The 25,076-nt window shown below is 44.8% G+C and overlaps 1 protein-coding gene across 8 annotated transcripts in view; it reads right to left on the bottom strand.

The window, feature by feature from the left end:
• Positions 1-6,562: 6,562 nt before the first annotated feature.
• The window catches only part of Cab39l (calcium binding protein 39-like), a 102,414-nt gene continuing 83,900 nt past the window's right edge, over positions 6,563-25,076 (bottom strand). For 7 of the 8 annotated variants that reach the window (XM_006252100.4, XM_006252101.4, XM_006252099.4 and 4 more), the window contains 3 exons: positions 24,443-24,508; positions 15,059-15,202; positions 6,563-6,924 (listed from right to left, as the gene is read on the bottom strand). In XM_006252100.4, coding sequence (XP_006252162.1) covers positions 6,745-6,924; positions 15,059-15,202; positions 24,443-24,508 — 390 coding nt within the window. In that variant the 3' untranslated portion in view covers positions 6,563-6,744. The remainder of the gene's footprint in view (positions 6,925-15,058; positions 15,203-24,442; positions 24,509-25,076) is intronic. The other variant, NM_001011917.1, reaches the window with a different exon arrangement.

Raw genomic sequence — 25,076 nt, 5'->3', positions numbered from 1 at the left:
AATCATAATCATAATGTATAATACAAATCTATTTCCAATAAAAAGGCGTAAAGCTTAGGTCACGGGCTCTGCTTCATGCATGGCCATGATGCTGTTGTTTGGCCTCTGTTACCCTGTGTTGATGCAGTGAGGGTCCCTACCAGATGCTGGTGGCTCAGCGATGGACATGCCAGCCTCTAGACGCACAAGCTGATGCACTTCTGCTCCTCTTGCATGACTGGAGCTCATAAATTCTGTTTCAGCAGCAGCAGATGGGTGAATGGTGATCTTTTGTGTCTGGCTTCTTTCACTTAGCACAGACTCACATGGTGTGGAACGGGTCAGTGCATTATTTACTTCAGTGGCTAGAGAGTTTCTATGGCTACAGCAGATTTTGTCTACTTACCAATACACTGCCCTCTGTGGAGACTTCAGCCTCTCATCAGGATGCCTCTGTAAACATTTCCTCATGTGAGTTCCTGTGTGGGCATGTCTTCATTTCTCTCGAGTGTACCTCTGGAGAGAAATTGCCAGGCTATATGACCAGTGTTGTGCTTCACCATATGGGGAACCGCTAGGCTGGTTACCATGATTTCACATCCTCACTCAAAGCGTGACTTTCAACTTCTCTGCATCTTCACTAATGCTTGTTACCTAACCATTTGATTCTAGCCATTCCAGTTAGTATGAAGTTTCTCCAGCATCGTCCTGTGTTTAGTGAGTGTGTTTGTATGTGACTGTGTGTGTTTATATGTGACTCTGTGTGTGTGTGTGTGTGTGTGTGTGTGTGTGTGTGGGGTGTTTGATGTTACCTTGGAACTCACTGTGTAGTCAAAGCTGGCCTCAAAACACAACTCATACATTTAATTCCCTGATTTGCCTATTGGTCAATCAATTGCCCTTTGATGGTTTTGATTTGCATTCAGCTCCCTGGGCTGTGGCTCCTGGAGGAAATGAGTTGAGTGGCAGCTGGCCTATCTCTAGGCTTCCCGCCTCTGGATACCATGTCTCTTCCCCACTATGACCAACTACACCCTTTAACCGTGACTTTTCCCTTTACTGTCAGACTCAAAACAACCCCCTCCCCCATAACAACAACATACCCTTTCTCCTTAAGTTGCTGGGACCATTACATCCCAGCAATTGGAAAAGACAAGGAGCCAGCTTGCCTCAACTCCACTACCCCGTGCTCCTTGCCCCAACATTCTTTCTGTATGTGACAGGGGTAAGTGTGATTGTAGGCAAGGCTGTCAGAGCTTCAGCAGGAGAGGAACTAAACCAACACTGGGAGTTCTGTCTACTTCCTTTCAATCATGTGCCACTGTGTAATGGTTATGGGAGGTTAACAACATACTTCTCACCATATGATACATCTTACCTAGGAGTGCAACCATGTATTTGGGCTGTGGAAAAGGCCCTCATGATGGGGCTTGAGTCTCTGGAGTTGGCCAGAGTGGGAAACTGGATCCACAGAGTTCCCAGGTGTGTCTCTATGTACGTGTGCATCTGTACATGTATGTATGCACGCATGTGATGTGTATTTATAAATTGTCTTCAAGTGTTTTCAACCCCTGCAACTTGAAAAGGTCCTGTTCTGTTCAGGTCCCCTTTATCACTATGATTTGGTGCTCCTGAGCTGAATGAACACATTGCTTTAAGGTGAGTCAGAGTGTAATCCTTCATAGGTTGCAGAAGACTTAGGAGCGGGCAGAGAACCTGGCAAAGGCAAACAGGGAAACGCTGAGCTTTTAGGGGGCGAGACAGCAGGCTAGCAGAGCAGATGTTCCCGATGCTAAACTCAGTAACAAGCAGGGAGAGGCTGAAGGCAGAGCCTGCAGTCCAGGCAGGTAGGGTGGATTGTGGGTGATGTCTCTCCCAGCCCGGATAAGCAGAGGTCATGAGAGGGCAGATGAAAGTGGTTGCCTGCAGATTCAGTTTCTGCAAGGACAGATCCAGTTACCAGCTAAAGAATTGGACTTGAAGACTCAGGGGAGCAAGGCCACGGAAAACATGCAAAACACGTGGGGAGGCAGCGGTGGCGCCAACTGTCTCATGAACTCGTCCATCCTTTTCTGTTTCTTCCAAGGCAGACCTTCCTTCTTCTATGTGGGCAGTTTCTTCTAAGCAACCTGAGCAGGAGGGAGGTGTCCAGCACTAGCCTGAAGTAACCCTTCAGGTTAAGGCTACCTTTTGAGCACAGTGGTGTGGACAGGACCCCAGAGCTAAACAGACCCCCTCAGGACAAAAGGTGACTGGCCTCTCTTTGTGCTCCGCTAGGAGTGGCACCAACTAAGCCTAAGTCACTTACCCACCCAATTCAGGACAGAGAAGCAAATGTGCTTGGGTGACAAGGGTGTCCCTTCCCCTCTCTACAGTCTCCTAACTCTACAGAGATGAAAACGGCCTGACCCAGGAGCATGCCTAGGTTGTTGAGCCACCTGGGAAGGGACAAGTGGAGACACTCCAGCTGGACTCAGGTTTCTCTGAGTTGTAGTTCTCTGCCTTTGTTCCCACATCCCCCACTGTCTAGACGGCAGATGAAGCATCACTACCCAGCATCTCTCCAAGCTGGACCCCAAGGATATCTCATTTTATGGCAAACTGGCCGACTTTCCTTCTGAGGTTGGTAGGCCCCCAGACAGGAGACCCTTTCTCAGGGCCTTGCTAGAAAAGGGACATCTGGCCAGAGTTGGAGCCTTTCCCATATGGAGATTTCAGGGGTGCCATCCACTTTCCTTGCCCTGGCTCTCTCACAGTGTACACTGCCTGGCTGCTGGCCGCAGTTCCACCTGGATTCAGATGTGCTCAACCACCTGACGGCTGAGTAAAGTTTCTGTGCTCCAGTCAAGGTGAAGGTCACAGCTGAAGCAGCTCGAGGCAGGCCAGCCAGCTGTGGGTGTGCCCTTTCCTTTCCTCCCACATCCCAGGCAATACAGAGTCTCATTCATCCAGGCAGGGCAGGGCACGGCCATGTGAATGTCACACTGTGCCTGGACAAAGGGCAGAGGCTTTCTTTCCTCACAGAGGCAACAGTCTGCAGTTAGGTCTTTGCCCTTCCTCCGAGTCCTGGGTCAAGAGGGCAAGCCAGGGACACAGTGAGACCCTGGTCTGTGCTCAGCTACCCTGGCGCGATACTTTTTTTTTTTTTTTTTTTTTTTTTTGCTGGTTTTGTTTGACTGGTCGTGAGCTTGCTGTGTAGTTGAGAATGGCTTTTTGATCTGTTTGCCTCCACCTTCTGAGTGCCAAAGCTGCAGGCATGAGCCACGATGCCTAGTTTATGTAGTGGTTGAACCCACGGGTTCATGCTCGTTAGGTGACTGTACTACTACCTGTCCCGAGATCAGTCTGAAAATGCTGCCGAGGCTGCCCTGGAATTCGTGAGCTCCAGTGACCTTCTTGCCTTTCAGCCTCTGGTTAGTCAAAGCTGTAGGTGCAGCCATGGCCTGCGGATGCCACTTTTCATGGCCTGCGGATGCCACTTCTCAAAACGTTAGCCCATTTTGTGCAGTGATGGGGTTACCAAACCCATGATGAGCTGTGACTGACCCGACTAGCATGACAGTGTTGCATGTGTGCTGGTCTGAGAGGCCCAGATGCATGGCTGTGAGCAGCAGAGTGCTGTCTCAGTCCATCCAGTCTGGGTTCGTCTCTTTTCTTGGGCCATGTAGGGATAAAGGGCCTGCCTGGAAGGTAGGTTGGAGCATGGCCTTTCGGGGACAGCCTGTCTTCCAAGATTCTGACTTTGGCATTCCTGCTTTACTGCCAGTTGCTTGATCAGGAGCAGGCCCCTTTCTGAGGCTAAATGTTGCTCCCTGCCATGGGAGGTGAGGCTGTGTCTGCATGGCCCAGCATAGGCAGGCATAACTCTGCTACGCTTTATTTGTGCCAGCTACAACACATTCTCTATACTTCAAAACACTCCTGTTCGTATTCATCTTCAGTAGACTCAGTCAGACCAAATCTAGACTTCCAAGGTCTCGAATGCTTCAGACCTTTGTCCAGTGGTGAAAACTCTCATTTCAATATCCAAAATCTTCCTGAAGGAATGTCAGTGAGAAGATGACCACACCAGAAATGAAACATAAAATGCTAACTGCCTCTAATACTATATAAACTAATGTATTCTGTAAGTGAAGCATCCTTCACACTGAAACAGTTCAGGGTGGAGAGCATTAGGGAGAAGGAAGGAGACCCACAACAGGGTGGAGTGGGGGTGGAAGGTGAGGGTCATGAATACAATCAGTGTGTGACAACACATGCATGAGGACGTCACAAGGAAACCCGTTCTTGGGCATGGGGACTATAAACTAAAGGAAACAGCTGTGGTGGGTGTGATGCCTGTTCCCTCCATGCTCTAACGGTTCTGGGTCTCGTGTGCTTTGCAGGTGCTGCTGTGGACTTGGCGGTTGTATCTGATGTGAAAGGGTCACGGCAGCCAGCAGCACAGCTAGTGATGGAGACTTGGAGATGCTCACGTCTCTTTCCCCAGAGGCACTACAGGATGAGAAATGTCTGAGGCAGGGAGTCAAAAACATTTACAAGGGGTGTATGCTGCCTCCCAGCCTTTCTCTAAGAACAGCCCTAACTCTGGGCAGATGCCTGGCTCTAGCCAAGAGCCTTGTCCTCATCCAAGAACATTGTGATCTCAGTGATCTCCCCACTGGCCACATTCCAGGACCCTGCCACTGGGAGCCTCCCAGGTCTCAGTAGAACACCACATAACTCCCAACACCATGGCCTTTCTCAGGTCACAGCCCTGACGATGCATAGAACGGAAGACAGACTGGGCCTTAGGTCACTCTGGGTGTCAATCTGGTGTGTCCCGCCCTAGATCTGGGACATTCTTCTTACAACCTCCATGTCTATGTTAATGAGAATGGCTCCTAACTGACGTAGTGACTGCTGGCTGGTGCTTGGTCCTGGGATGCAGACAGGCCTCCTACTGCAGTGCCCAGGATGGTGGCATCGGAGTCTCACTGTGGCCTTGGGGGCCTCCTTTCCTGTTTCAGGACAAGAACTCAACTGCACAAGTAAAGGAAGAGGAATGAGACCAAGAGTATGTGGTACTTTTTATTTGGTCTTTAAACTGTGCTTCGTATTAAATATGACCTTTCCCAAGTCTCACAGTATTTCTAGTGATTTCTGTGTAAACACACTGTGACGGCGAGCTTCAGTGTCCCCTCTAAGTGAGTAACTTATAAACTCATGTCAACACCCAGCCACCTCATGTGCTGCACCTCAGATCCTATAGCTTTCTGTCCAGCAGGTCCACAGCCAGGGTAAAGAGAGGCTGGGAAAGAACTGAAACAAAATTAAAACATGGCCTTGCCTGTGTTCCGTGATGCTATGGAAACACATTTAAAGTTTTTTTCATCTCTTTTAATCAAATAAGCAAATCAAGAAAGGTCAAATTCTAGGGGGTTCTATGCTATCAGGAAAAATAAAAATAATCTGACTTCTATGACTGAAGAATGCAGGACACCAGGGGGTGCATGGAAGCAAAACACTTGAACCAGCCAAGAAGCAAGGTGCCCTGCCAGGCAATTCTCTGGTGAGAAGCCCACGAAAGGCATTTATACCTCAGAACACACTTCTCTCCCTGTCTCTGGGTGGAGACATGAGTGCCCAAAGACAAGGAAGACAGCAGTCAGGTGCCCTAGGGATCCAGGCATGAAGAGCTGCCGCCAGGCAATGGTTGCTTCAGTGCCTGCGGAATTATCTTTAAAATCCACTTTAGAGGTCTTAGGTCTGAAAACAAACCGTGATCTTTAAAAAAATAACTTTCCTCTCTGTCCCTGTTAAGGGGACACAAATGAACACCGTAATTATTCTAGTATGAAAGAGAGTTCATTTAGACTTTTAAGCTTCTCACTGAAGACACTGATAGACGGTTACAGAATGACAGTTATTACAGAACAAACTGGACAAGAGAACCTTTCTTTGGTTGGTTGAGGCATTCTTTATGCACGACTTTGCTGATATAAGTCTCTTATGATCCTCTATAGCCATGGTTTGTATCTCCTGTGATTCCACCTCTCAAAACAGTCACCAGGAAGTGTTCTTTCCATGACAGCGACTAGTGAAAGAGCCTCACACTCCCTGACCCTCAGAGGTGCTGACAGAACAGTGATTATGGCCTCCTGTCTGCAACTCTCCTCTGAGCGTCACAGTCCACAGGTGTTCTTGGTCCCTGCAACCTCTACTGATCTCACTTGGCCCTCAGCTGCTCCCAGATTCGCCCTCAAAAGTGGGAATGGGCGTGGGCCACATGTCAGACATGGGGTACAGTGGGGAGGAATTGAGCTGGGAGATGACACCTGTCCCCCTTACATGAGTCAGAAGCCACTTCCTACCTAGCAGGCAGCAGGCAGGGAAGGAAAGTGCACACAGAGCAGACAATGCTGCCCTGTCTCCCAGCTCTTCAGTGTGTGAAAAACCAGATGGGTCCCCTCCCCATTGTCTGTTTCAAGAAACACATGTGTTCCTTGATTTGATGTCCTGGGTGACCTAAGGTCCAGTTCTGAACTTACACTGTCTTTATCAATATTTAATATAATGGTTGATTCCATAAGCAATCACAGACTTGATTAAAATGAATGTATTATTCTAGATTGATTTTTTCCACTCAAATGTTTGTATTTCATCGACCTTGAACAATCAGTTGAGAAGGTCAGGGTTTTCAAAGCCTTCCCAAGAACAGAGACTTTGAAACAACACTGTACACAAGGGCCAGGGAGACAAATGGCTGTCAGGGCAGGACCGTCTTCATGGGGCCGCTTTCTTCAAGTCTCGAATCTGTTTAATCAGGTAGTTCTTCTCATCAGCGAACTGCTCATCATCTGTCCTTTCTTTCTGGAAGCTGCTCAGAAACTCAATGAGTTTGGGCTGATTCTTTAACAGGATCTCCACAATAGGCTGCGTTTTATGGGGGCTGGCCACAAACACCTGGAACAGAGGTGAACGTCTGAGCCATGCATTTCTGAATGATTCACAAACAAATGACAGGGATATGATATGCTAATCCTTGCTGTGTCTGTTTTCTCCATAGCCAGTCTTCCTTGGGGAGTCTGATCCCTCAGCAGGGCCTAATCAGCACAGCCTCCCCTGAGAAGGCCACAGAGGAACAGTCTTTAGCACTGCTACCCACAGTAACTCCACCTCAGAAGGCCAGGGGCCCACATAGGCCAGAAAGAGGGTCCCTAGACTCCCACCCAGCAGGCCTATAATCGTAAGGTGATAAGAGTCTTGGCCTCCCAGCTACACTGTACCTCAAGTCACAGACTCCTTCACAGTCACTGGAACAAGGAAAGCACAGGGTGATTAGTAAAGAGCCTTAGAGGAGTACAAAGGAAATACAAGAAACAGCACTCAGGCGACAAACTGAGGCTGTAACTCACATTCAGAGAAAAGAGCTCCAATCAGAAGCTAACCTCACACATTAAGGAACTAGGGACAGCAGCAAGTCAACACAATGAGCAGAAGGAGCAGAGACAGAGGAGTTTCCATGGAGAATAACTACAGCCAGAAACTAGCTCCTGAGAGGAAGTACCTTGATGAGCTCTGGCTAGACTATCAGATTTGGATTATGAAAAGCTAACCTTAAAGTGGAGCACTGCTAACAGCTGAGTAGGGCTGCGATCCAACAAGGTACTAGTTCTCCATCTCCACGCTGCAGAGGCAGCTGCACCCACAGCAGTGAGGGGAAGCAAGGCTGGCTCTCAGCTCTGTCTCCTTTTCACGGGGCTCTGACTCCAGCCCATGGAAAGACACTTGCTTATATTCAGGATGGGCCTTCCCACCTCAGCTATAACCTAATCCAGGCAGTCCCTCACTGACATGTCAAAACCTTGTCTCTTCAATTATTTAGGTCTTGTCAAGCAGACAGTCAATATTAACCACCACATACAACTAAGAAAAATGGTCAAATTCCTCAAATCAGTAAACAAAACCCACAATAAAGAGAAGCCCAGGCCAGGTGACTTTTGCTGGTAAATTTCTACCTAAGGTTAAAGAAAAATGAACACTAGTGTTTTTCAATTTCTTCAAAGAAGAATTGTTCCTAGCCCATTCCGAGGCCAGCAATACCTTGACACCAAAGCCAGATTAAACAATGAGAGCGCTCTCAAAGCGTGCTATCCCTTATGAATGAAAGGCCAACTCCTTAAGAAAACATTAGCAAAGTAAGCCTCACTACATAATAACAGGGTTATATACAATGACCAGCTGGGACTTAATTCCACATAAGAAAATCAGCAAAATGCCAGCTGTACTGTTTTCTCCACAGAGATGTACTTACATCCTAACCCTGGGCACCCAAGGGTGTCATTTTCTACGGAAGCATGGACTTTACAGACACAACAGGCTAAGATGAAGTCGTATTAGGTTAGAAGGCCCCCATCTAAGGCAGGTAACATGGAGCCTCACATATGGAGGTGTGCAGGCATTCAGAGAGGAGTGCCACATGCAGTCAGGTAATGGAGTAATGTGTCTACAAGGAAAGACTGCTGGTGATCAATCACCAAAAGCTAAGAGACAGGACCGAAAGAACGAACTCTACTGACACCTTATCCTTGGCCTTCTGGTGTGATGCATTGGGAGAGAATACACTTTTGTTCTTTCTAGCCCTCTGTGGTACTCTGCTATAGCCCTAGGAAGCTAATGTCACAGCGAGTGAACGCAGGAAAGCCATGTGGTCATCTCAATAATTTTACAATTTGACAAGATTCAATTCCTAAATAAAAAGTATCCATGAGACAACTGCAACAAAGCTGGGTCCTCACTTTACACCCTCTACAAAAAACATTAAAAATGAACCAAAGGCCAAAATAGAAGAGCTACAAAGACATCTGGAGAAAAGTACAAAGGATAATTCATAACCTTGCCTAAAGGGCCAGGAACAGAAGCAGTGAGATGTGCTTCACTAATTGTTAATGCTTCTCTATAAGACAGTGTTAGGAGGGTGGGAGCCATTATCTGTAAATCATGGATCTGACTGACTTCAGATCTAGACTATATAAAGACCTCCTATAACAAGCCCAATCCATCTAGGATGCAAAGGATTTGAGTAGCACTTTCTTCAAAAGGAACGAAAGTGACCACACACACACACACACACACACACACACACACACACACCCATACCCACACCCACACATACACACCCTTTAGGGCAATGCAGATCACAAAATGTAAAACAAAAAATAAGTGTGCTATGGAAAAGACTGGCATCTCCTTGGTAGGCAAAGCAGTGAGTGACAAAAAAATCCTGCCCCAATAGAGGGAAAAGGTTTGTTCAAAAAAACCACAGCTGTGTTCCAGTGTCCACAGCAGGAGCAGTGCCAGCCTCAAGTGCTAACAGCCCATGTACCACTAACTGATGAGTGGATGTCCATCATCATTCTGAGGCTGCCACGGCCATTACAAGGAGCAGTGTGCTGACCTCGCTACACCAAGGATTTGACTGCATTTATACAAACAGGCAGATCCCTAGAGTGAAAAGCAGATGGTACCTGTGAGGTGCTCATGGGAAGGGAATGGAGAGAAATGGCTTAGGGCAGAGGGTTTTCTTCTGGGGTGCAGTGATGTGTTGACATAACTCCTGGGTGACAATACTCAATAGGGAGCTCTGTTGTTAAAATAGTCAACATGTGAAGTTTTACAGACAAGGCTTTTGTTAGAATAAACTAAAATTTTTACTTACAAAAATGGTATTCTAGATTTGTTTACACTGTTACACAAACACCTGCTGCTCACAGAGTGCCTGTGAGTATGGTAGGAATTGCCACGTTCAGGCCTTTTCTGGTTGGTGTTTGTTTATAAGAGTGCTGCTAAAGTTCTAATTACAAATTGCCTGGCATTTCGTGGTAAGTACATAAATAACTCAGAACTCCATAAAAATAAAAAAAAGACTAGGTACATTAGGCAAACCACGCTCCTTTCAGAAGCCTAGTAGAGTTCTCAGGCAGGCGTGCTGGATGGACTCCAAAGCCCACACCCTGTACTAAAACCTAGCAAAAATGTTGAGGTTGTTTGCAAGCTTTAAGGTTTTCCCTTAGTTTTTTTTTGTGCATGGCTCTGAGCCCTCTCTTCAGGAGACAGTTGATCATTAGACGTTCGTACTGACCCTGACTGCCTGAGGACTTACTGGCTAGCTGAGAGGAGGCTTCATGGTGGACGCTCACTGCTGACTGATGTGTTCAGAACATGCTACTTTCAAAGTATCTCTAAACAGAGGTAAACGCATGAAAATAGCCCATGGCTTTTTGAACTGCTGTCTTAATGCTTGTATCTCTCAGTTTACATAGCAGGTCTCAGAAATATATAGAGTTTCAAGCACAGAGAGAAAGTCAGTAGCTACATTCAAATATTTTTAATTCAGGAAACAAAATGTTTTGTTTTCCGTTTTAAATCTGAATGCTTTTTATAAATGAAAATTAAATCTTGCATATATCTTTTTTTTAAATTTTATTTTCTTTCTTTCTTTTTTTTTTTTTATTAACTTAAGTATTTCTTATATACATTTCGAGTGTTATTCCCTTTCCTGGTTTCCGGGCAAACATCCCCCTCCCCCCTCCCCTTCCCTATGGGTGTCCCCCTCCCCCCAACAGTCTAGTTCACTGGGGGTTCAGTCTTAGCAGGACCCAGGGCTTCCCTTTCCACTGGTGCTCTTACTAGGATATTCATTGCTACCTATGGGGTCAGAGTCCAGGGTCAGTCCATCTTGCATATATCTTAACCGACTTTATTAAAATTCTTTTTACCAGCAAGGATTTGAACTGGTGAGGCACTCAGTGCTTGTTCCAGCGTTGTTGTCTGCTAGAATACTTTGCCCGTGTGACATGGAGTTGCCCATGTACAAGTCCATTTCATACTATTCTTACACTCACACCACACCCACACACCCCACGACCACCAACTGGCAGTCTCAGAGACATCAGTTTGCTTCTGTTCAAGAATGACTGGCCAAGTTCTACAGGGGAGCTGCCATGCCATGGCTGACAAGGCTCTTTGAACACCAATGCAGATAGTGAGGGTGGTAGAGGCCAGCAAGCAGGCTGGAAGTTGAGGTTCCCAGAGACACTTGGAACACTGCTCTGACTTTTCTGACATGTGATATAGGTGAGAAAGCTGGGAAATGGTGAAAAAGCACTTACATTTAGCTCTTGTGAGGGCGGGGCACTTGTGAGGCCTTGGGCTCCATTCCAGCACCACAATAAATAGGAAATCAAATCAGTCTTCTAAACTCCCCCACTCAGACATATAATGCTCATGCAGCCTTCCACTTAAACATTGGTCTGTCTCAGTCTCTGTCTCTGTCTGGTACCAGGGGTTGAGTCACCTAGGGCCTCACACATTATTACAGTTAAGCACTCTACCACTGTGTTATAGCTCAGTCCTCTTGCTTTTCAGGACTACCCTGAAACCAGCAACCCTCCTGGCCAGCTTCTGGAGGAGCTAATACTACAGGCCATCATAGACCTTCACACAGATTCTTTGTATATTAAGAGCTGGTCTCCACTTGAGCCTCAGTTAGGGCAGACTCTGGGTACTGGCTATCTAGTTATACATGCTATCTCCTCTCATCACTGCAGGTCTGAGGGGAAGACTGCTTGCTGTGCTCTCCAGGTAAGCCTTGGAGTTCAGGAGCCCAGCTGGCTACAGGGTGGTGTTGCCCGTGCTGTGTCGCATGCAGGCATATCATGCTGTGGTTTAAACTGTTTGCTCTTACTCATAGGCAAGAGCAAGGAGAGGGACAGCTATGCTCAAAACATTACTCAAAACTGTAAAACAGTTTCAAAAGGAAATAGCAGTTCAAAGCAAAGGACCAGAAATACCTCTGATCTCTCTTCTCAAGTTTTTTTTTTTTTTTTTAAAAGGATTCTTCATATTGTCCTTGGATGTGTCTTGTATACCATTCAGGTTTTAAAGTTTTAGAGTCAGTCACACTGAGATATGATTCACATATTAGTCCACCTGGCTGGCTGGCTGATATATATTCATATTCTAATGATTTCTAGTATGCTTACAAAATTGTGTCATCATAGTCAACTCTAAGACAGTTCTGTCACCCCAAAGAAGCCCTACACTCATCAGCAGTCCCACTTACTCTGCTTCCCACCATGAACCTCCTGCAGACATTTCATACTGACGGCATCATGTAACTCAGCAGTGTTCTCTTGGCTTATCCCTGCTGTGGAACGCACTAGTTCCTCACATTCTCACTGTCAAATGACTAGGAGTTTTGAGAAGAAGATGCAGTTCCTGCATGTATCCATTCGGCACTCATGCGCACAGTAATTACTCATTAATATTATCAAGCTCCTTAAGTTACCACCAATATCACACAGTGGTTTCCCTAAATACCTGCCGTCACACTAAAGCCCACAAGTAGGAGGTGAGGTTCACTGGTAGAGTGCATGCTAATTTGTCCTTGACTCTCCCACAGAAATGGCTTCCTTAGTCACAAAACAGGGTTCTCCAACTGTCTAACTTTCAGGAGGGTGAGGGGCATGGCGTCCTGCCGGGGAAAGAGCTAACACAGAGGGTGAATGCCAGCACCGCCCTCGCCTAGGTGCTCTGACACATCCTGGAGGTTTCACACAATTGCTCTGACTTTCACCCAGGATTTCCCATGTGGCCGCTGTACTTTCCAGGGCCACTGACTGCCTGAAATGGAGTCTCACAGGAGTCCTGGATTCAGGTAGGTGACGGAAGTGGCATTACTAGCCTGAAAGGCGTTTCCAGGAGTGTGCCCCATGGGTTTTCCATCTTTACAGAGGCTGCTTTGAGGGGTGAGTAGCTATTCATACAGAAATAAATACGTTTAGGACTCTAGCTTTTCTAAATGGCAAAATATTATTTTTGGGAAATAAACAATCAAGTGCCAAGGTGCAGGGTAGGCCCAATCGACACACACACAAGTAAACAAGTGGTTAACTATTTTTAAATGTTCCTACTCTGTCCAATGATTAGGGGAACTAAATTCGGATTGTCTGCGGATGGAGCAGGCTATTTCTAGCTTGCCATGAACTAAATCTTTTTATAGTCATATGCTTCTGAACAAGATTAGATGACACTAGATTTCACTTCATATGACAGGGTGCACATTTTTGGGCACAGAGTGGCATGGTGCACAGTTTTCTGAACTGCCACTCCTCAGGAGGGTCTGAGGCAGGTAGGTCTGCCAGTCTCTGAGGCTTACTGTTTCCTGGAACTACACTCACACTTTCTGTTTGATTCTGTTGACTTACTTTTTATGTGACAGTTCTAACACAAAGAAGAATGTGGGCAATACTATGCCACATGTCATCACAGATGCGCAAGCTGCACAAGGCCAGCAGCCTGGCTTGCTTTGACCCTGAGTACAGCCATGACACCTCCCCTTCGTACCACTCTCTCTCCTGAGGTGATCACTCTCCTGTACTTGTGTCTGTCTCTTTATCACAGGCTCTAAGACTGTAACTACAAAGCATGAATCCAGACAGAGACAAATTTCAAATTTAAAAAAAAAAATTAGATGTTCTTAACATTTGCTGACTTTATTCACTGTGTCTGGATGTGGCCAGATCTCAGGCTTATATCCAGTACAGTAGACATCTCTACCCAGCTCTTCAAAATGGCTACAGGTGACCTATGTCTTCTTTACCAAGCACACTTTTGAATCAGCTTATCAAGTTGCAGAAAAAAAATTCTGTTCGGATTTCAAGTGGAATGAACGAAACTTGTACAGTTAATATTTTAAATATCCTAGTGCCTTTTTGGGTAATAAATATCTGGTAACAGAAAGACTGAGTTTTTAACTTGTCAAAGCAACTCTTGCCTTATAAACTCCTATGTTATCCACTAGTAGACAAGGAATTCTGCCCGTGAATATACATTTTAAGACCAAACATTCCTGGAGTTTACTGAGCTCTTATTCTAGACATCAATTATAAGAGAACAACCAAAAGCTGGCCAAAGTGAGATGCATAGCAGGAACTGCAACATACGTCACAGTAAGAAATGGAATTAGTTGTCCAAAGCTCAGGGCCATTCATACTAGAATAAAATGCCCAATGATGAAGTAGGATGCCTATAAGACTACTGTTCTGAAATTACACATAAAACAGTACAATGTGACAAAAGCTAGGATTTAAATTGTTAGTGTAATATGAATAAAGCCAGGGGATAATCCCAAAGATATATCCACAGTAGTTTTGAGTATGGGATGACAATGAGCTTTTACCCTATACATTCACATATTATCTGAAGTTTCTGGGAATAACACAGAAATAACTGTTACTCAGAAGAAAGACCCCATTTAAAAAGCAGCGACAAGTGAGCCGGGCGCTGGCTGCATCCTCAGGACTTCATTTGGGTTCCAAGAGGAGACAGTGGGAAGCAGAAGCCAGCATTTCCATTCTAGCTTCCGCTCAGTCTCTGCTCTAGCTATGTCTTTAGTATGTGTGAGTATGTGTGCCTGGGTATGGGGTGTGCACATGACTGCAGCAGCTGTGGAGACAGAGGCATCAAATCCCTGGAGCCGACTCTGGTGAGCCACCACACATGGGTGCTGGAATCTGACTGGGTGCCCTGCGAGAACAGCAAGTACTCTTAACCACCGAGCCGCACGAAGCCTTCATGAAGAGAAGAGGAAGAACTGAAGTGCTAAAGTGTGGTGGCAGAGCCTGGATGAGGCTTTGCCTCACTGCGCTTCCCATCCCCTTTGGCTCCAGGGAGTGCTAAAGTGGCCTTTACCAGGCAGGTCAAACTTGGTTCATTTTTCAATTGACTTTTAATTTGAAAATGACTCTATCTTACTGCAAGGTACTGGGTTGCAGGCTCTCTGAAGTTAGGTCGGCTTGATGCAAATGTGAGATTTCTCTAAATTTATAAATTTATACGTAAAGGTCAGAGGCAAACTTTCCCAGCTGTAGCTAGCACTCAAAGTATGGTTTTCTGTAACAGATGAGTGGAAGAGTAAGTTTGCAAAACAAAGAGATTGTTTAATCTTCTCTCAAGGAAAGGAAAGCAAAAAGCAGAGGCCTTGCCTGCCATTTCAAAGTTAGAGAAAAACCATATCGAGGCATCAGCCCTTTACCTTAAAGACATGGAAGGCTTCGAACTGGATGTTTGGACTTTTGTCCCGAAGCAGGTTCATCATGAGTTTCAGGTTCTCTGGCTTGCTAATATATTTGGTCATAATGGTGAAGTTGTGGCGGTCCAGGATCAGCTCACCCAGCAACTGCAAGAAGACACAAACCCAAAGCCATTATGTGATTCTTCAAATATATCTCACCTAAGCTGAATGGAAACCTAAGGCTGGTGTAGAGCGAAGAGCCGGGAGGTGCTTAAAGAACAGTATGCATCAGGCACAGCAGACCTGCCGTAGGCCGGGCTCCTCAGGAGGTAGAGGCAGGAGGATCATATGAACCCATGAGCTGCAGACCAGTGAGCACAGTGAGACACCATCTCAAACAACAACAACCAACCAGCCAGCCAGGCCTGAACATGGTATTTGTTATTTCTCTAAGCTTTCATGTTTTTGTCAATGTTAATTCTTAAGTCAATCTTCAGCCACTCACTGCTCAACATACTGAGAGACAGCCTGGTCAGAATCATGTCCATCACTCTGCTTCCAGTCATGTACTTCTTCAGGAACAGTTAGGCAGAGCACAGGCACAAAACTCTGCATTCCCTCTCCTGAATGAATGCACTTACTGGTTTACTGGAAGTTTTCGTGTTAAATAAGTCTTATCCTGGACTTGAAAATTTTTTTTTAGCAGATTTATTTGCTTGATTTTATGTGTGTTTTGTCTGAGTGCATGCATAACCACATGGTGTATGTGATTGGTGCCTTCAGAGGTGAGAGGAGGGTGTGCTGATAATCAAACTCAAGTCTACTGATTTTTATTATGAAATCTGATCTAAGGTCAGAAAAATAAACACCCTGTAGGTATTTTTAAAAAATATATTGTGGGGTGTGTGTGTGTGTGTGTGTGTGTGTGTGTGTGTGTGTGTGTGTGCGTGCACGCACATGCAAGCAGAGAACCTAGTGACAACCAATTACCTTCCACAGTGAGTCCCGCGAATTAAGCGTAGGTCATGAGGTTTTGTGGCAGGCACATATACCTGCTGAGCCATCTTTTTTGGCTCAAAACTTTTACAAAAATGTAAACAGGGCTAGGGATACAACTCAGTGTAGAGTAACAGCATATGTGAGACTCTAGATTCAATCTTTAACATGGCATTACAAAATGTACAATCAAAACATTGTACAGTGACATATCAATGGTTCTCAAAAGGCAACATTATTTTGAAGCAACATTAAAATACTCAAAGTGAGACCTGCTGCAGCCGCAGGAGCGTCTAAGCAGTGCACCAGCACACTTCACGCGCAGATGCCCCTCACTTTCCGACTGTTCCTAAAGTTCCCCTGAGCAGCAGGCCGCACTGGTGGTTACAGAAATCCTGGACAGGAAGGAGAGAGCACAGCAAACAGCAGCTATGTCTTTCAGAGCAGAATTCGAGGCATGTGTGTACACGTGTGGGGGAGAGTGTCTGTTAGGAGACAGCCATCTTCTTATGTTGCTTATTTTGTCTATTCAACAGTAAGAACCACATACAAGATGAGAATTAGCCATTTGCTGGTCCTGCTCCTTCACCCTCGTGAGAAACTGTGTAATTAAACTTTATTGGAACCTCCCTGTCCCAGTAAAGCTCCCAGGGCTCTCCTGGAAGTTGCCTTTGTTCCTGGCTTCCCCCTCCCACAGCCTGTCTGTGGCCACCTGTCACTGTCCTCTTCCTTCAGCACCACACACGTTTGGGGAAGTCTGCAGGTTCTCTTCGTTCAAACCAGCAGAGCTTTGTCAGTGGGGACAATTTTTGACACTGATGTCTCTGGAATGTCTAGTCAGCATGGACCCACAATTCTTGTCTGTTGCACAGACTCACCTGGATGTTGTTGGCTGACTAACAACATCTTTAGAAACATTTTTTTTTCTTTGTTGATAACATAGAGACCTGTCAGCTCCTGAAGTTTCCTCAGTTCATTTTCCCTTGTTTCTTTTCATAATAAAATACTTTTCAAGGTTTGCCATTTTCTGGTTTTCAATGACTCTTAAACATCTAGCTTCTCATCCTTACTACCAGTTTCCTTATTCAAACGCTCCCACTCTATCTGGATAATTCCAAAACCACAATGATTTCCATCAGTCTATTAGTCAGCAGCCAAAATGATATTCCTGAAAGTCATCTGTATTTACTATTAATTCTATTTATATAGCAAATAAACAAATGCCTCATTTTCAAGGGTTCAATGGGAAACAACTCACTAGGATGGCATTGTGGGTCATGCACAGAGAATCACTTTTGCATCCTCACTGCCTCACGCAGTCTTCCATGTCTGCTGAGACTCTGCTTGCTCTCTCCTCTTGAATTTTGAGAAATACCTTCATTACTGTCTGTCTGAATTGCCACCTCTCATGTCTAGTTCTGAACCATGTTGATCCTCTTGGTCTCCTAGCACTGCCTCTTGGCTTCTGCTTGTTTCTGATAAACAGAGTTTCCATGAATCTGTTGATGGATAACCCACAGAAGGCATGGTGTCTCTGTCTGTGCCCTTCCAAGCCAACCACGCAGTGGATATTGCTGGGGCTAGCCTAGCAAGTAGGACCTCTCTCTTCTCAAAATGCAGAAAAGATATTTTATTACAGCAGGAGTTGTAAAACTATGGGAAACCTATGAAAACATGACTCTTGAAGGCTTAAAGCCTACCCCCAGGAACACAGCTAAGTACTGAAGTAGCCTGGCTGAGACTCTCTGGGTGAAGACTTGCCCTGTGGGAGAATTAGAGCACCACCCCCTGCACTTCCTGGTTCACCTGAAACTCACCTGGTAACCCAGGGAGATGTTTGTCTCCCGAGATTGTCTTTATCTAGATATTCAAATTTCATTTATCTCTCCAAGAGGATTGGAAAAGTTCTCATTACAGGGGCAAAAGGAGTGTTGCTTTCCTGAACCTTTAGCTCAAAGGGCTTCTCACCCTTCAAGATAAGGAAAGTACTCCTGACTGTAGAGCTCTAAAAATATTTACCTGTCTACCCAGCAAACACACAATATAAACACAAGTAACAAAGGAAACTTAATGTTTTGAAACATCCTAACAGTGGCTTTACTTAATGTCCTCTGTCCCATTCCAGGGGTCTACTTGCCTTTTTTTTTTTACTATAGTGGTTCTGGAGAATAACTTGGAATCTGGTATGGTGATTCCCCTGGCTTTGTTCTTTTTCCTCAGGGTTGCTCTGGCTATCTGGGATCTTTGGTATTTTTATATAGAGTGTAGGCTTGTTATTTTTCTATTCTGCACAGAATGAAGAAAAGGTAGTATACATACACAATGGATTTTTTTTTTTTTGAGACAGGACTTCATGTAGCCCTGGTTGGCTTAGAACTCACTACGTGTTTAGGATGACCCTGGAGTTTTGATCTTCTACCTCCCTAGTGCTAGGTTCTCAGGCATGTGTCATCACACCTGGATTGTGCAGCTCTGGTGACTGAATGCAGAGTCTGTCTGCACTAGTCAAGGACTTAGCAACTTAACTATAAATCTCAGCCTACAGTAGGGTTTCATTTAGTCATAAAGAAGAATAAAGTATGTTATTTGCTGGAAAATGGATACCACTGGAGATCTCCATATAAAGCAAACGAGATCCGAAAGGCAAAAACCACCTGTTTTCTCTCATTTATACTTACAGGTAAAAATCACTTGTATGCCCATATGCCATGGAGATGAAAGTGAGAACTGGAGAAATAAGGAGACTAGAGGGCACAGTATATGATATACTGGGATGCAAATCTTTGTGAAGCTCGTGCTACATACAGCAAATATACTGCAGTAAATTTTTACATAAAAATTTATAATCACACTGATTCTTCAATGGATTTGTTACCATTACATTTATGAGCTCAATTTAGATTAAATCATTCCAATTTCATCTCTGTTCACACAAACTTACAACTATAGCCGGATGTGGTGGTGCATACTTAAAAATGCCAGATGTGGAGACATGAAGCAAGTTCGAGGCAAGCCTAAGCTTCATGAGAAAACCCTGCCTTGAAAAATGAAGGGCTGGGAGCACAGCCGAAGCAGTGGGCATTCGCACAGCCTGTTGAAGATGCTGGGATCCCCAGAAGCCCATACTCCACACAAATACCCAAGAGCTTGGCTCAAATGCTCCAGACCTATTACTACTATCTTCCCTTCCTCAACTACAACCTTAAAGTAAGCATGTTCAGAGAGAGAGAGAGAGAGAGAGAGAGAGAGAGAGAGAGAGAGAGAGAGAGAGAATTAATATATGATAGCAAATAGCAATATGTCCACCCCTAAAGTGTTTTCCTATATGGAATAGCTTAGATTTCTCTAATTAAGTAAGGGCATTACTTTGGAACAACTCCTATATTATTAGTGCCACAGGTAGTAAGTATTTTTCTATTCTTAGCTTTATATTAATCAAGATGTGAAGAGTATGTTTAGCTTTAAGTCTTTTGGCCATTTCCTGTCTATCTATTTTAATTAAGTGACAAAGACAACAGTGAACCACGCACAGTGCAATATGAAGAGTTATAAAGCGGGTTATTACTCTAAGTAAATGGAACAATCTACATTTAATTTAATCAAGCAGCTAGTGTAACTAAGAGGGTTCCCCAAAATGTGTTGTTTTAATGAAACTGATCAGAGCCAAAAACCAAAACCAAAACAAAAAACAAAACAAAAAAAACCCCAAAATGAAACAAACAAAAAATCCCCAAATCCACCAAGCTTCCTTTTAATTATAATCTTTCTTACTAGTAATTAAATGCCAAGCTTCTGAAAAAGATAAGAAATAATTTCCTAAGCTCCAGCACACAAGGGAAAGGAATTTCTCTCTTAATTACTTTTTCTTGGCACCAGGAGTCTAAGTATCCTAAGACCAAGAAAGTCTAGGAAACTCTAGAACACGATTGGAAAAGGCATCAGGTAGCAAGTGCCTTGGCATCAGAAAATGGCTGAACACATCAGCCAGTTTATACTGATGAAGCTGTGCAGTCTAACTTCCCATTTCCTACAATTATGGGACATCACTGGCAAAACCTTACAGGGTACGTATTAGCAATTTCGGTCATTAGGACAGATCTAAGGAAACACCAAGCTTGTATCAGCAGAGTTCCCCAGAGTAACTCTTCTTTCCGAGAAGGGAGCAGGCCATGTAGAATAAGCCTGATGCTGACATGTGAACCAGTCTCACGATTTCAGCAGCACCATTTCAGCAGCATCTCTCTCTGCCTTATAACCCAGCATTTAAAAGCCAGCTCCCCCTGAAGCACACTTTCACAGTTCTGATCTGTGACACACACTTTAGTCTGTTTCTCTGCCCTCTACGCTCTCCTTTACACACTCAGACTAGAAAGGAGTTTAAACAGCTCTCAGGAGATTAATGCAGAACAGCAAACAAGCCCCAAGGGAACAGAAGCATCTGTAAATAAGCAGGGAGGGAGGGGAAGCAGTAGGTGCTTTGGATGATCTAGGTACAAAGGTCTGCTCCAGGCCCCAAGTGGAGAAGCTCTGAGCAGGAGAAGGGCACGGGGACAAAAAGGACAGAGAACTTCTTGTCCACGTACGCTATCCAGCACTCAAGTGCTGGGGATAGGTTCCCACTCGGACACAGATGTGCCCTGCTGGCATCAGTTTCATTAGCCCACCAGTCCCAGACTCACTTAATGGATGTGGATCCCTGACAGAGACTGAACTCGGGGAGGGTGAATTGCAGGGTTAGTGACTAGCAATACTCACTTGAAGAACTTAGTTTGGTTCTCTGAACAAATACCTACAGTTCATGGTTCTGGGTAGGAAGGTGGCACAGCGACTGAGGCCCTTAGGTTCCATCCCCAGTATTACAAAAATAAACAAAAAAGCCAGTTGTGCTTACCACAGTAAGGCTCTCGTAGAACCATATTAAAACATGAAGAGGGAAGGAGGACAAGGTTGGGCAAAGCCAGCTAGAGAAGAGACAATGAAGATATGGGTGGGAAGAAGACTATGTTAGTCAGAAAGAAAGGGCATTATAGGCCCGAAGGGACAGGAGACTAGCTTTCTGACAGGCCTGAGGTCTCAGTGTCAGGAAAACTTTGGTTCAAGGTCTTGTCACTGATGAAAATGAATCAATTCTAAAGACCACATCCTTCATCTTTTCTCTTTCAATTTGGTTCAGTCACACAGGAATTCTACTTACCCAGTGTATCAGACTTACACTGAGAAGGACTTTGGAAATACACAAGCCATTTCTCATATGCTGGCCCTTAGAGCATTTTCATCTCTTTACTATTCCAATGGCCACCTCTCTCCAAAGCCTTTCTCCTGTAATACTGATAGGCATCTCTGGCCGTCCTTCTGCTTATCAGGTAGGCCTAAACTAAATTTTCTCTGTGACAACTCTGTGTGTGAGATATATTCCTGTTACTTCTATTCCCTACTCTCATCTCCCTCTCGTCCTGTTAAGCTCCACAAATCCTTTTCCACATTCAGGCCTTATACTCAGTTTAAGCAGAGCCACCTGTGTGATCATGGGTTTGGAGCTACCAGTGAAGCTTGGTGGGATCATCACTGGGTGTATAACTCAAGGCAAAGGCTCATCGTCTCAGACTCTCCAGCACATCTCTGGACAGAGGGCAATGCCATTTTGAGGTCACTGCTCTGCCTGGAGTTCAGTTCCCTGCATCACTGGCCTCAATATGAGGAGCTCTGGCACAGCACAAAATTTCTCTGAATGGGTCACCTCAATAAAAAGTGCTGATTGACTGGCTGAAAACTGACCTGCCAAGTAAATCAGAGCTTGGGCCAGTGATAGCATAACTATAGGGACATAGCATGACCAAGGCAAAACCTCAGTGAAAGAAATGTAAAGATATGGACAGAACAAACTTACGTTCATTACCTTAATTAAAAATTGCATGTTATATTAAGAACATGCGCACTGCTTCACGAATGTCAAGGTCCTGACATCACGAGTGAGCGTCTCAGCAGCTGGAAAGTATACAAACGGCATGGCTAGCGCGGGATTACTAGCTGACAAAAAGTGCTGGGAAAATCCAACAGTGATCGGAAAGACAGAGGTGCAGCCCTAGCCATGCCACATCATCTGCACAGACCCACCTGCTCTTGACAACTGGCTATTTCTGAGCAACTTTTTCTAGGGAGGGCAGGTACTTAGGGCCCAGAGCTGTACTGTGCTGGGCTCCTGAGCTTTCCACTAGCATTTCATAAGGATATGGCTTCGGCCTCTAGGTCTTAACACACATATACCTTATTCGGACTCATTTTTACATTTTCACACTTAGCTCTCTACTCAAAAGCTCACTGCTAGAAAGGCCTTGCTGCCTTTCCAGCTGCTCTGGTGCAAATCTAGCACCTCAGACGTGCGTTTCCTTCCATCACACAAAACCTTTCCTAGTAGAACTGTGACTCTTTTAACTAAGGCTTTCTTTCTTAGTGGGAACATTCCAGAGTCTACTAGAACATGGCCCTTCAGTCTGCTAATCTTCTCTTTTAGTACTTAGAGCATCTGAAAGCCATACAAGATCACCTGCTCTCTAAACCAAAGCCCAGGGTCACAGTGCTGGCTTGTAGCCACTGCATGTCTACAAGAGAAGCATGTTAATATTTGCTGACTGAGTGAACATTCTCCCTCCCACTGCTTTCCCCAACACCACACAGCATTTGTGATAATTAAGAACCAGCACTCTTTTGTGAGTGTGTGCACACCTGTGTGCGTGCCTCTGTGTGTGTGTGTGCGTGTGTGTGCATGAGTGTGTGTTATGTGGACCATGGAACCTATGCAGAGTCTAGAAGACAACCTTGGGTCTTGGTGCTAGCCTTCTACTTTGAGACACGGCCTCTCTTATTATAAGCTGCTGCGAATATAAGTCCCATAGCATTCAACTCTGTAACTTCCATATTATAATAAACAGTTGTTTTTCCAGTCAAAATTTTAAATAGTTTATCATTTACTGAACTTACAACCTTCAGGGGAACTTAAATGTTTATTTTGTACCTTATTGTGTCACTTTAAGTCCTAGCTGGCCCATGAGCTTCTTGTGATTCTCCTAGCTCTGCCTCCTAACCCCCTACCTCTGCAGGGGCATGCTAGGATTGCAGAGACAATTACCATTGCATTCTGATTTTAAATTAACTTATTTTTATCTTAGTTTTGTGTGTATGGATCTCTTGTCTATACCACTTATACTTCTAGTGCCTTCAGAGGCCGGAAGAGGTCATCAGATCCCCTGGGACTGGAGTTACAGGTGGTTGTGAGCTGTTATGTGGGTGCTTGGACTTGAACATGGATCCTCTGGAGGAGAAACAAGTGCTCTTGACCTCTGAGCCACTTTCCAGCCTATGCATCCTCCTTGCATATGGCTTCTGGGTGAGTAGTTCACACTCAGAGCCAGCTCCTCATCACTACCCACCCCTACTTTGCTTTCTTTCCCAGCCAATTCCACCTTGTTCTTACTCCTTTCCAGATTCTGTTCCAGTGAAGCACACCATTATTTTTTTCTTTTAGGTTGTATTTATGGCAGGTTTTTTCACATAAGCATTTCAGTCCCCCTTATCAAACTCAGGGCCTTGTACACTCCTGTCAAGTGTCCAACTACTGAGCTATACCCTAGCTTAGTTGACATTTAAAATACCCACTCTTAGGGAATAACTATTTCTTCTGTTTCTTTGTTAGGAGTGTAACTTGAGCATTTGAAGTTTAATAGCAAAGCTGTGGATACACGCTGGTTGTCCACAGTGGTTGGGGAATGGGACCTGGCAATGAATTGTATTTCAGAAAACTATGTTATACTGCTGGGAGAGAAATGCTTCCCTTAACATAGAAGCTCCAGAACATTTAAATGCTATAAACACGGTTTTATAACAGTTGTTATTCACATTCAAAAACACTAGGTTTATCATTTCCCAAACGTAAAACACCAAGGGGGATTTACACATTTGTGTTTTGTGGGTTGTACTTTGGAGCTGTTACTTCTCCCGTCTTCACAGAGTTGCAGGAGAGGAACTGGACTGGTTTATTCTGTCGCTTTGACAGTAAGGCACACTGAGGCGATTCCTAGGATTCCCCTGAGCCTTCCTGACATTCACTCCTATCCCAGTCACCCGACCAGCTTCTTGTCACCTCTGAGGATGTTCCCAGGGGAGGGCCCTGCGTTTTGCTGAGTCAGCTTCGGTTTGGCCTTCTTCCTACTGAAATGCCCCACTCTCACTTCAGCACACACTCGCTACTTATGCTGTTTTGCCACAAAGCTCCATCAGAGCATAAAACACACCCCTAAAGTCACTTCTCAAATCAAAGGACATTTTCAGTTTTCTGTATTTACTTGTTTAGAGTAGATACTGTTTGTTAACAAGATGTCAGTTTATAAGAACTTAAAAACAATCTAGTATTACCTTTAAAGATTGTCTCTTTGTCACATAGTTCTCAGATTGCAGCAGCTTCTCATAGTCTTCAAAAATCTAAGAAAAAGACAGTAAGTCTGAGTGAGAGTGGCAGTGTGTCCTTTGCAGCAAGAGTGTGCTCACTCCTTCAGACCCACCGCGTCGCCACTGCTCAACCGGAATGTCTCGGATTCTCACGACTGTGCTGGACATAGAGGGGACCAGGCTAGGGAGGTGAAGGGATAAATGATACAGCTTCTCAATTAGTTTTACAGATTAGAAATTGCATTAAAAGATGGAAAAACTTTGATTCCTCCCAATAAATCATTCTGATAAAACATCTATTAAAACTTCATGAAATTTCTTTCTGTAGTTGTTGGCTGTGGGAGAAGACTAAATTATAGTTAGGACTGTCAAGTCTATAATGTCAGCAGGTGAGGCGTGGGTGGTCACTGTCACACAAGGACCATGTCACCTTCTGGCCAGTCCATCCTTTCTCACAAGAAGCCAGCACTATGGGCATGGATCTTCCTGCATCTCAAGACAGTCATCAGTCATGTCCCCTTGGGAGCAGAGAGCATCACTTGGGGAAGCTTGGTACTAACTCCTCACCATTTGTGGACACATTATTCAGAGAACACTGCAG

This window comes from Rattus norvegicus, chromosome 15, assembly GCF_036323735.1.
Source record: "Rattus norvegicus strain BN/NHsdMcwi chromosome 15, GRCr8, whole genome shotgun sequence".
NCBI classification, from domain to species: domain Eukaryota; kingdom Metazoa; phylum Chordata; class Mammalia; order Rodentia; family Muridae; genus Rattus; species Rattus norvegicus.
The sequence above is the reverse complement of the archived record's forward strand: the minus strand, read 5'-3'. Positions and strand labels throughout refer to the sequence as shown.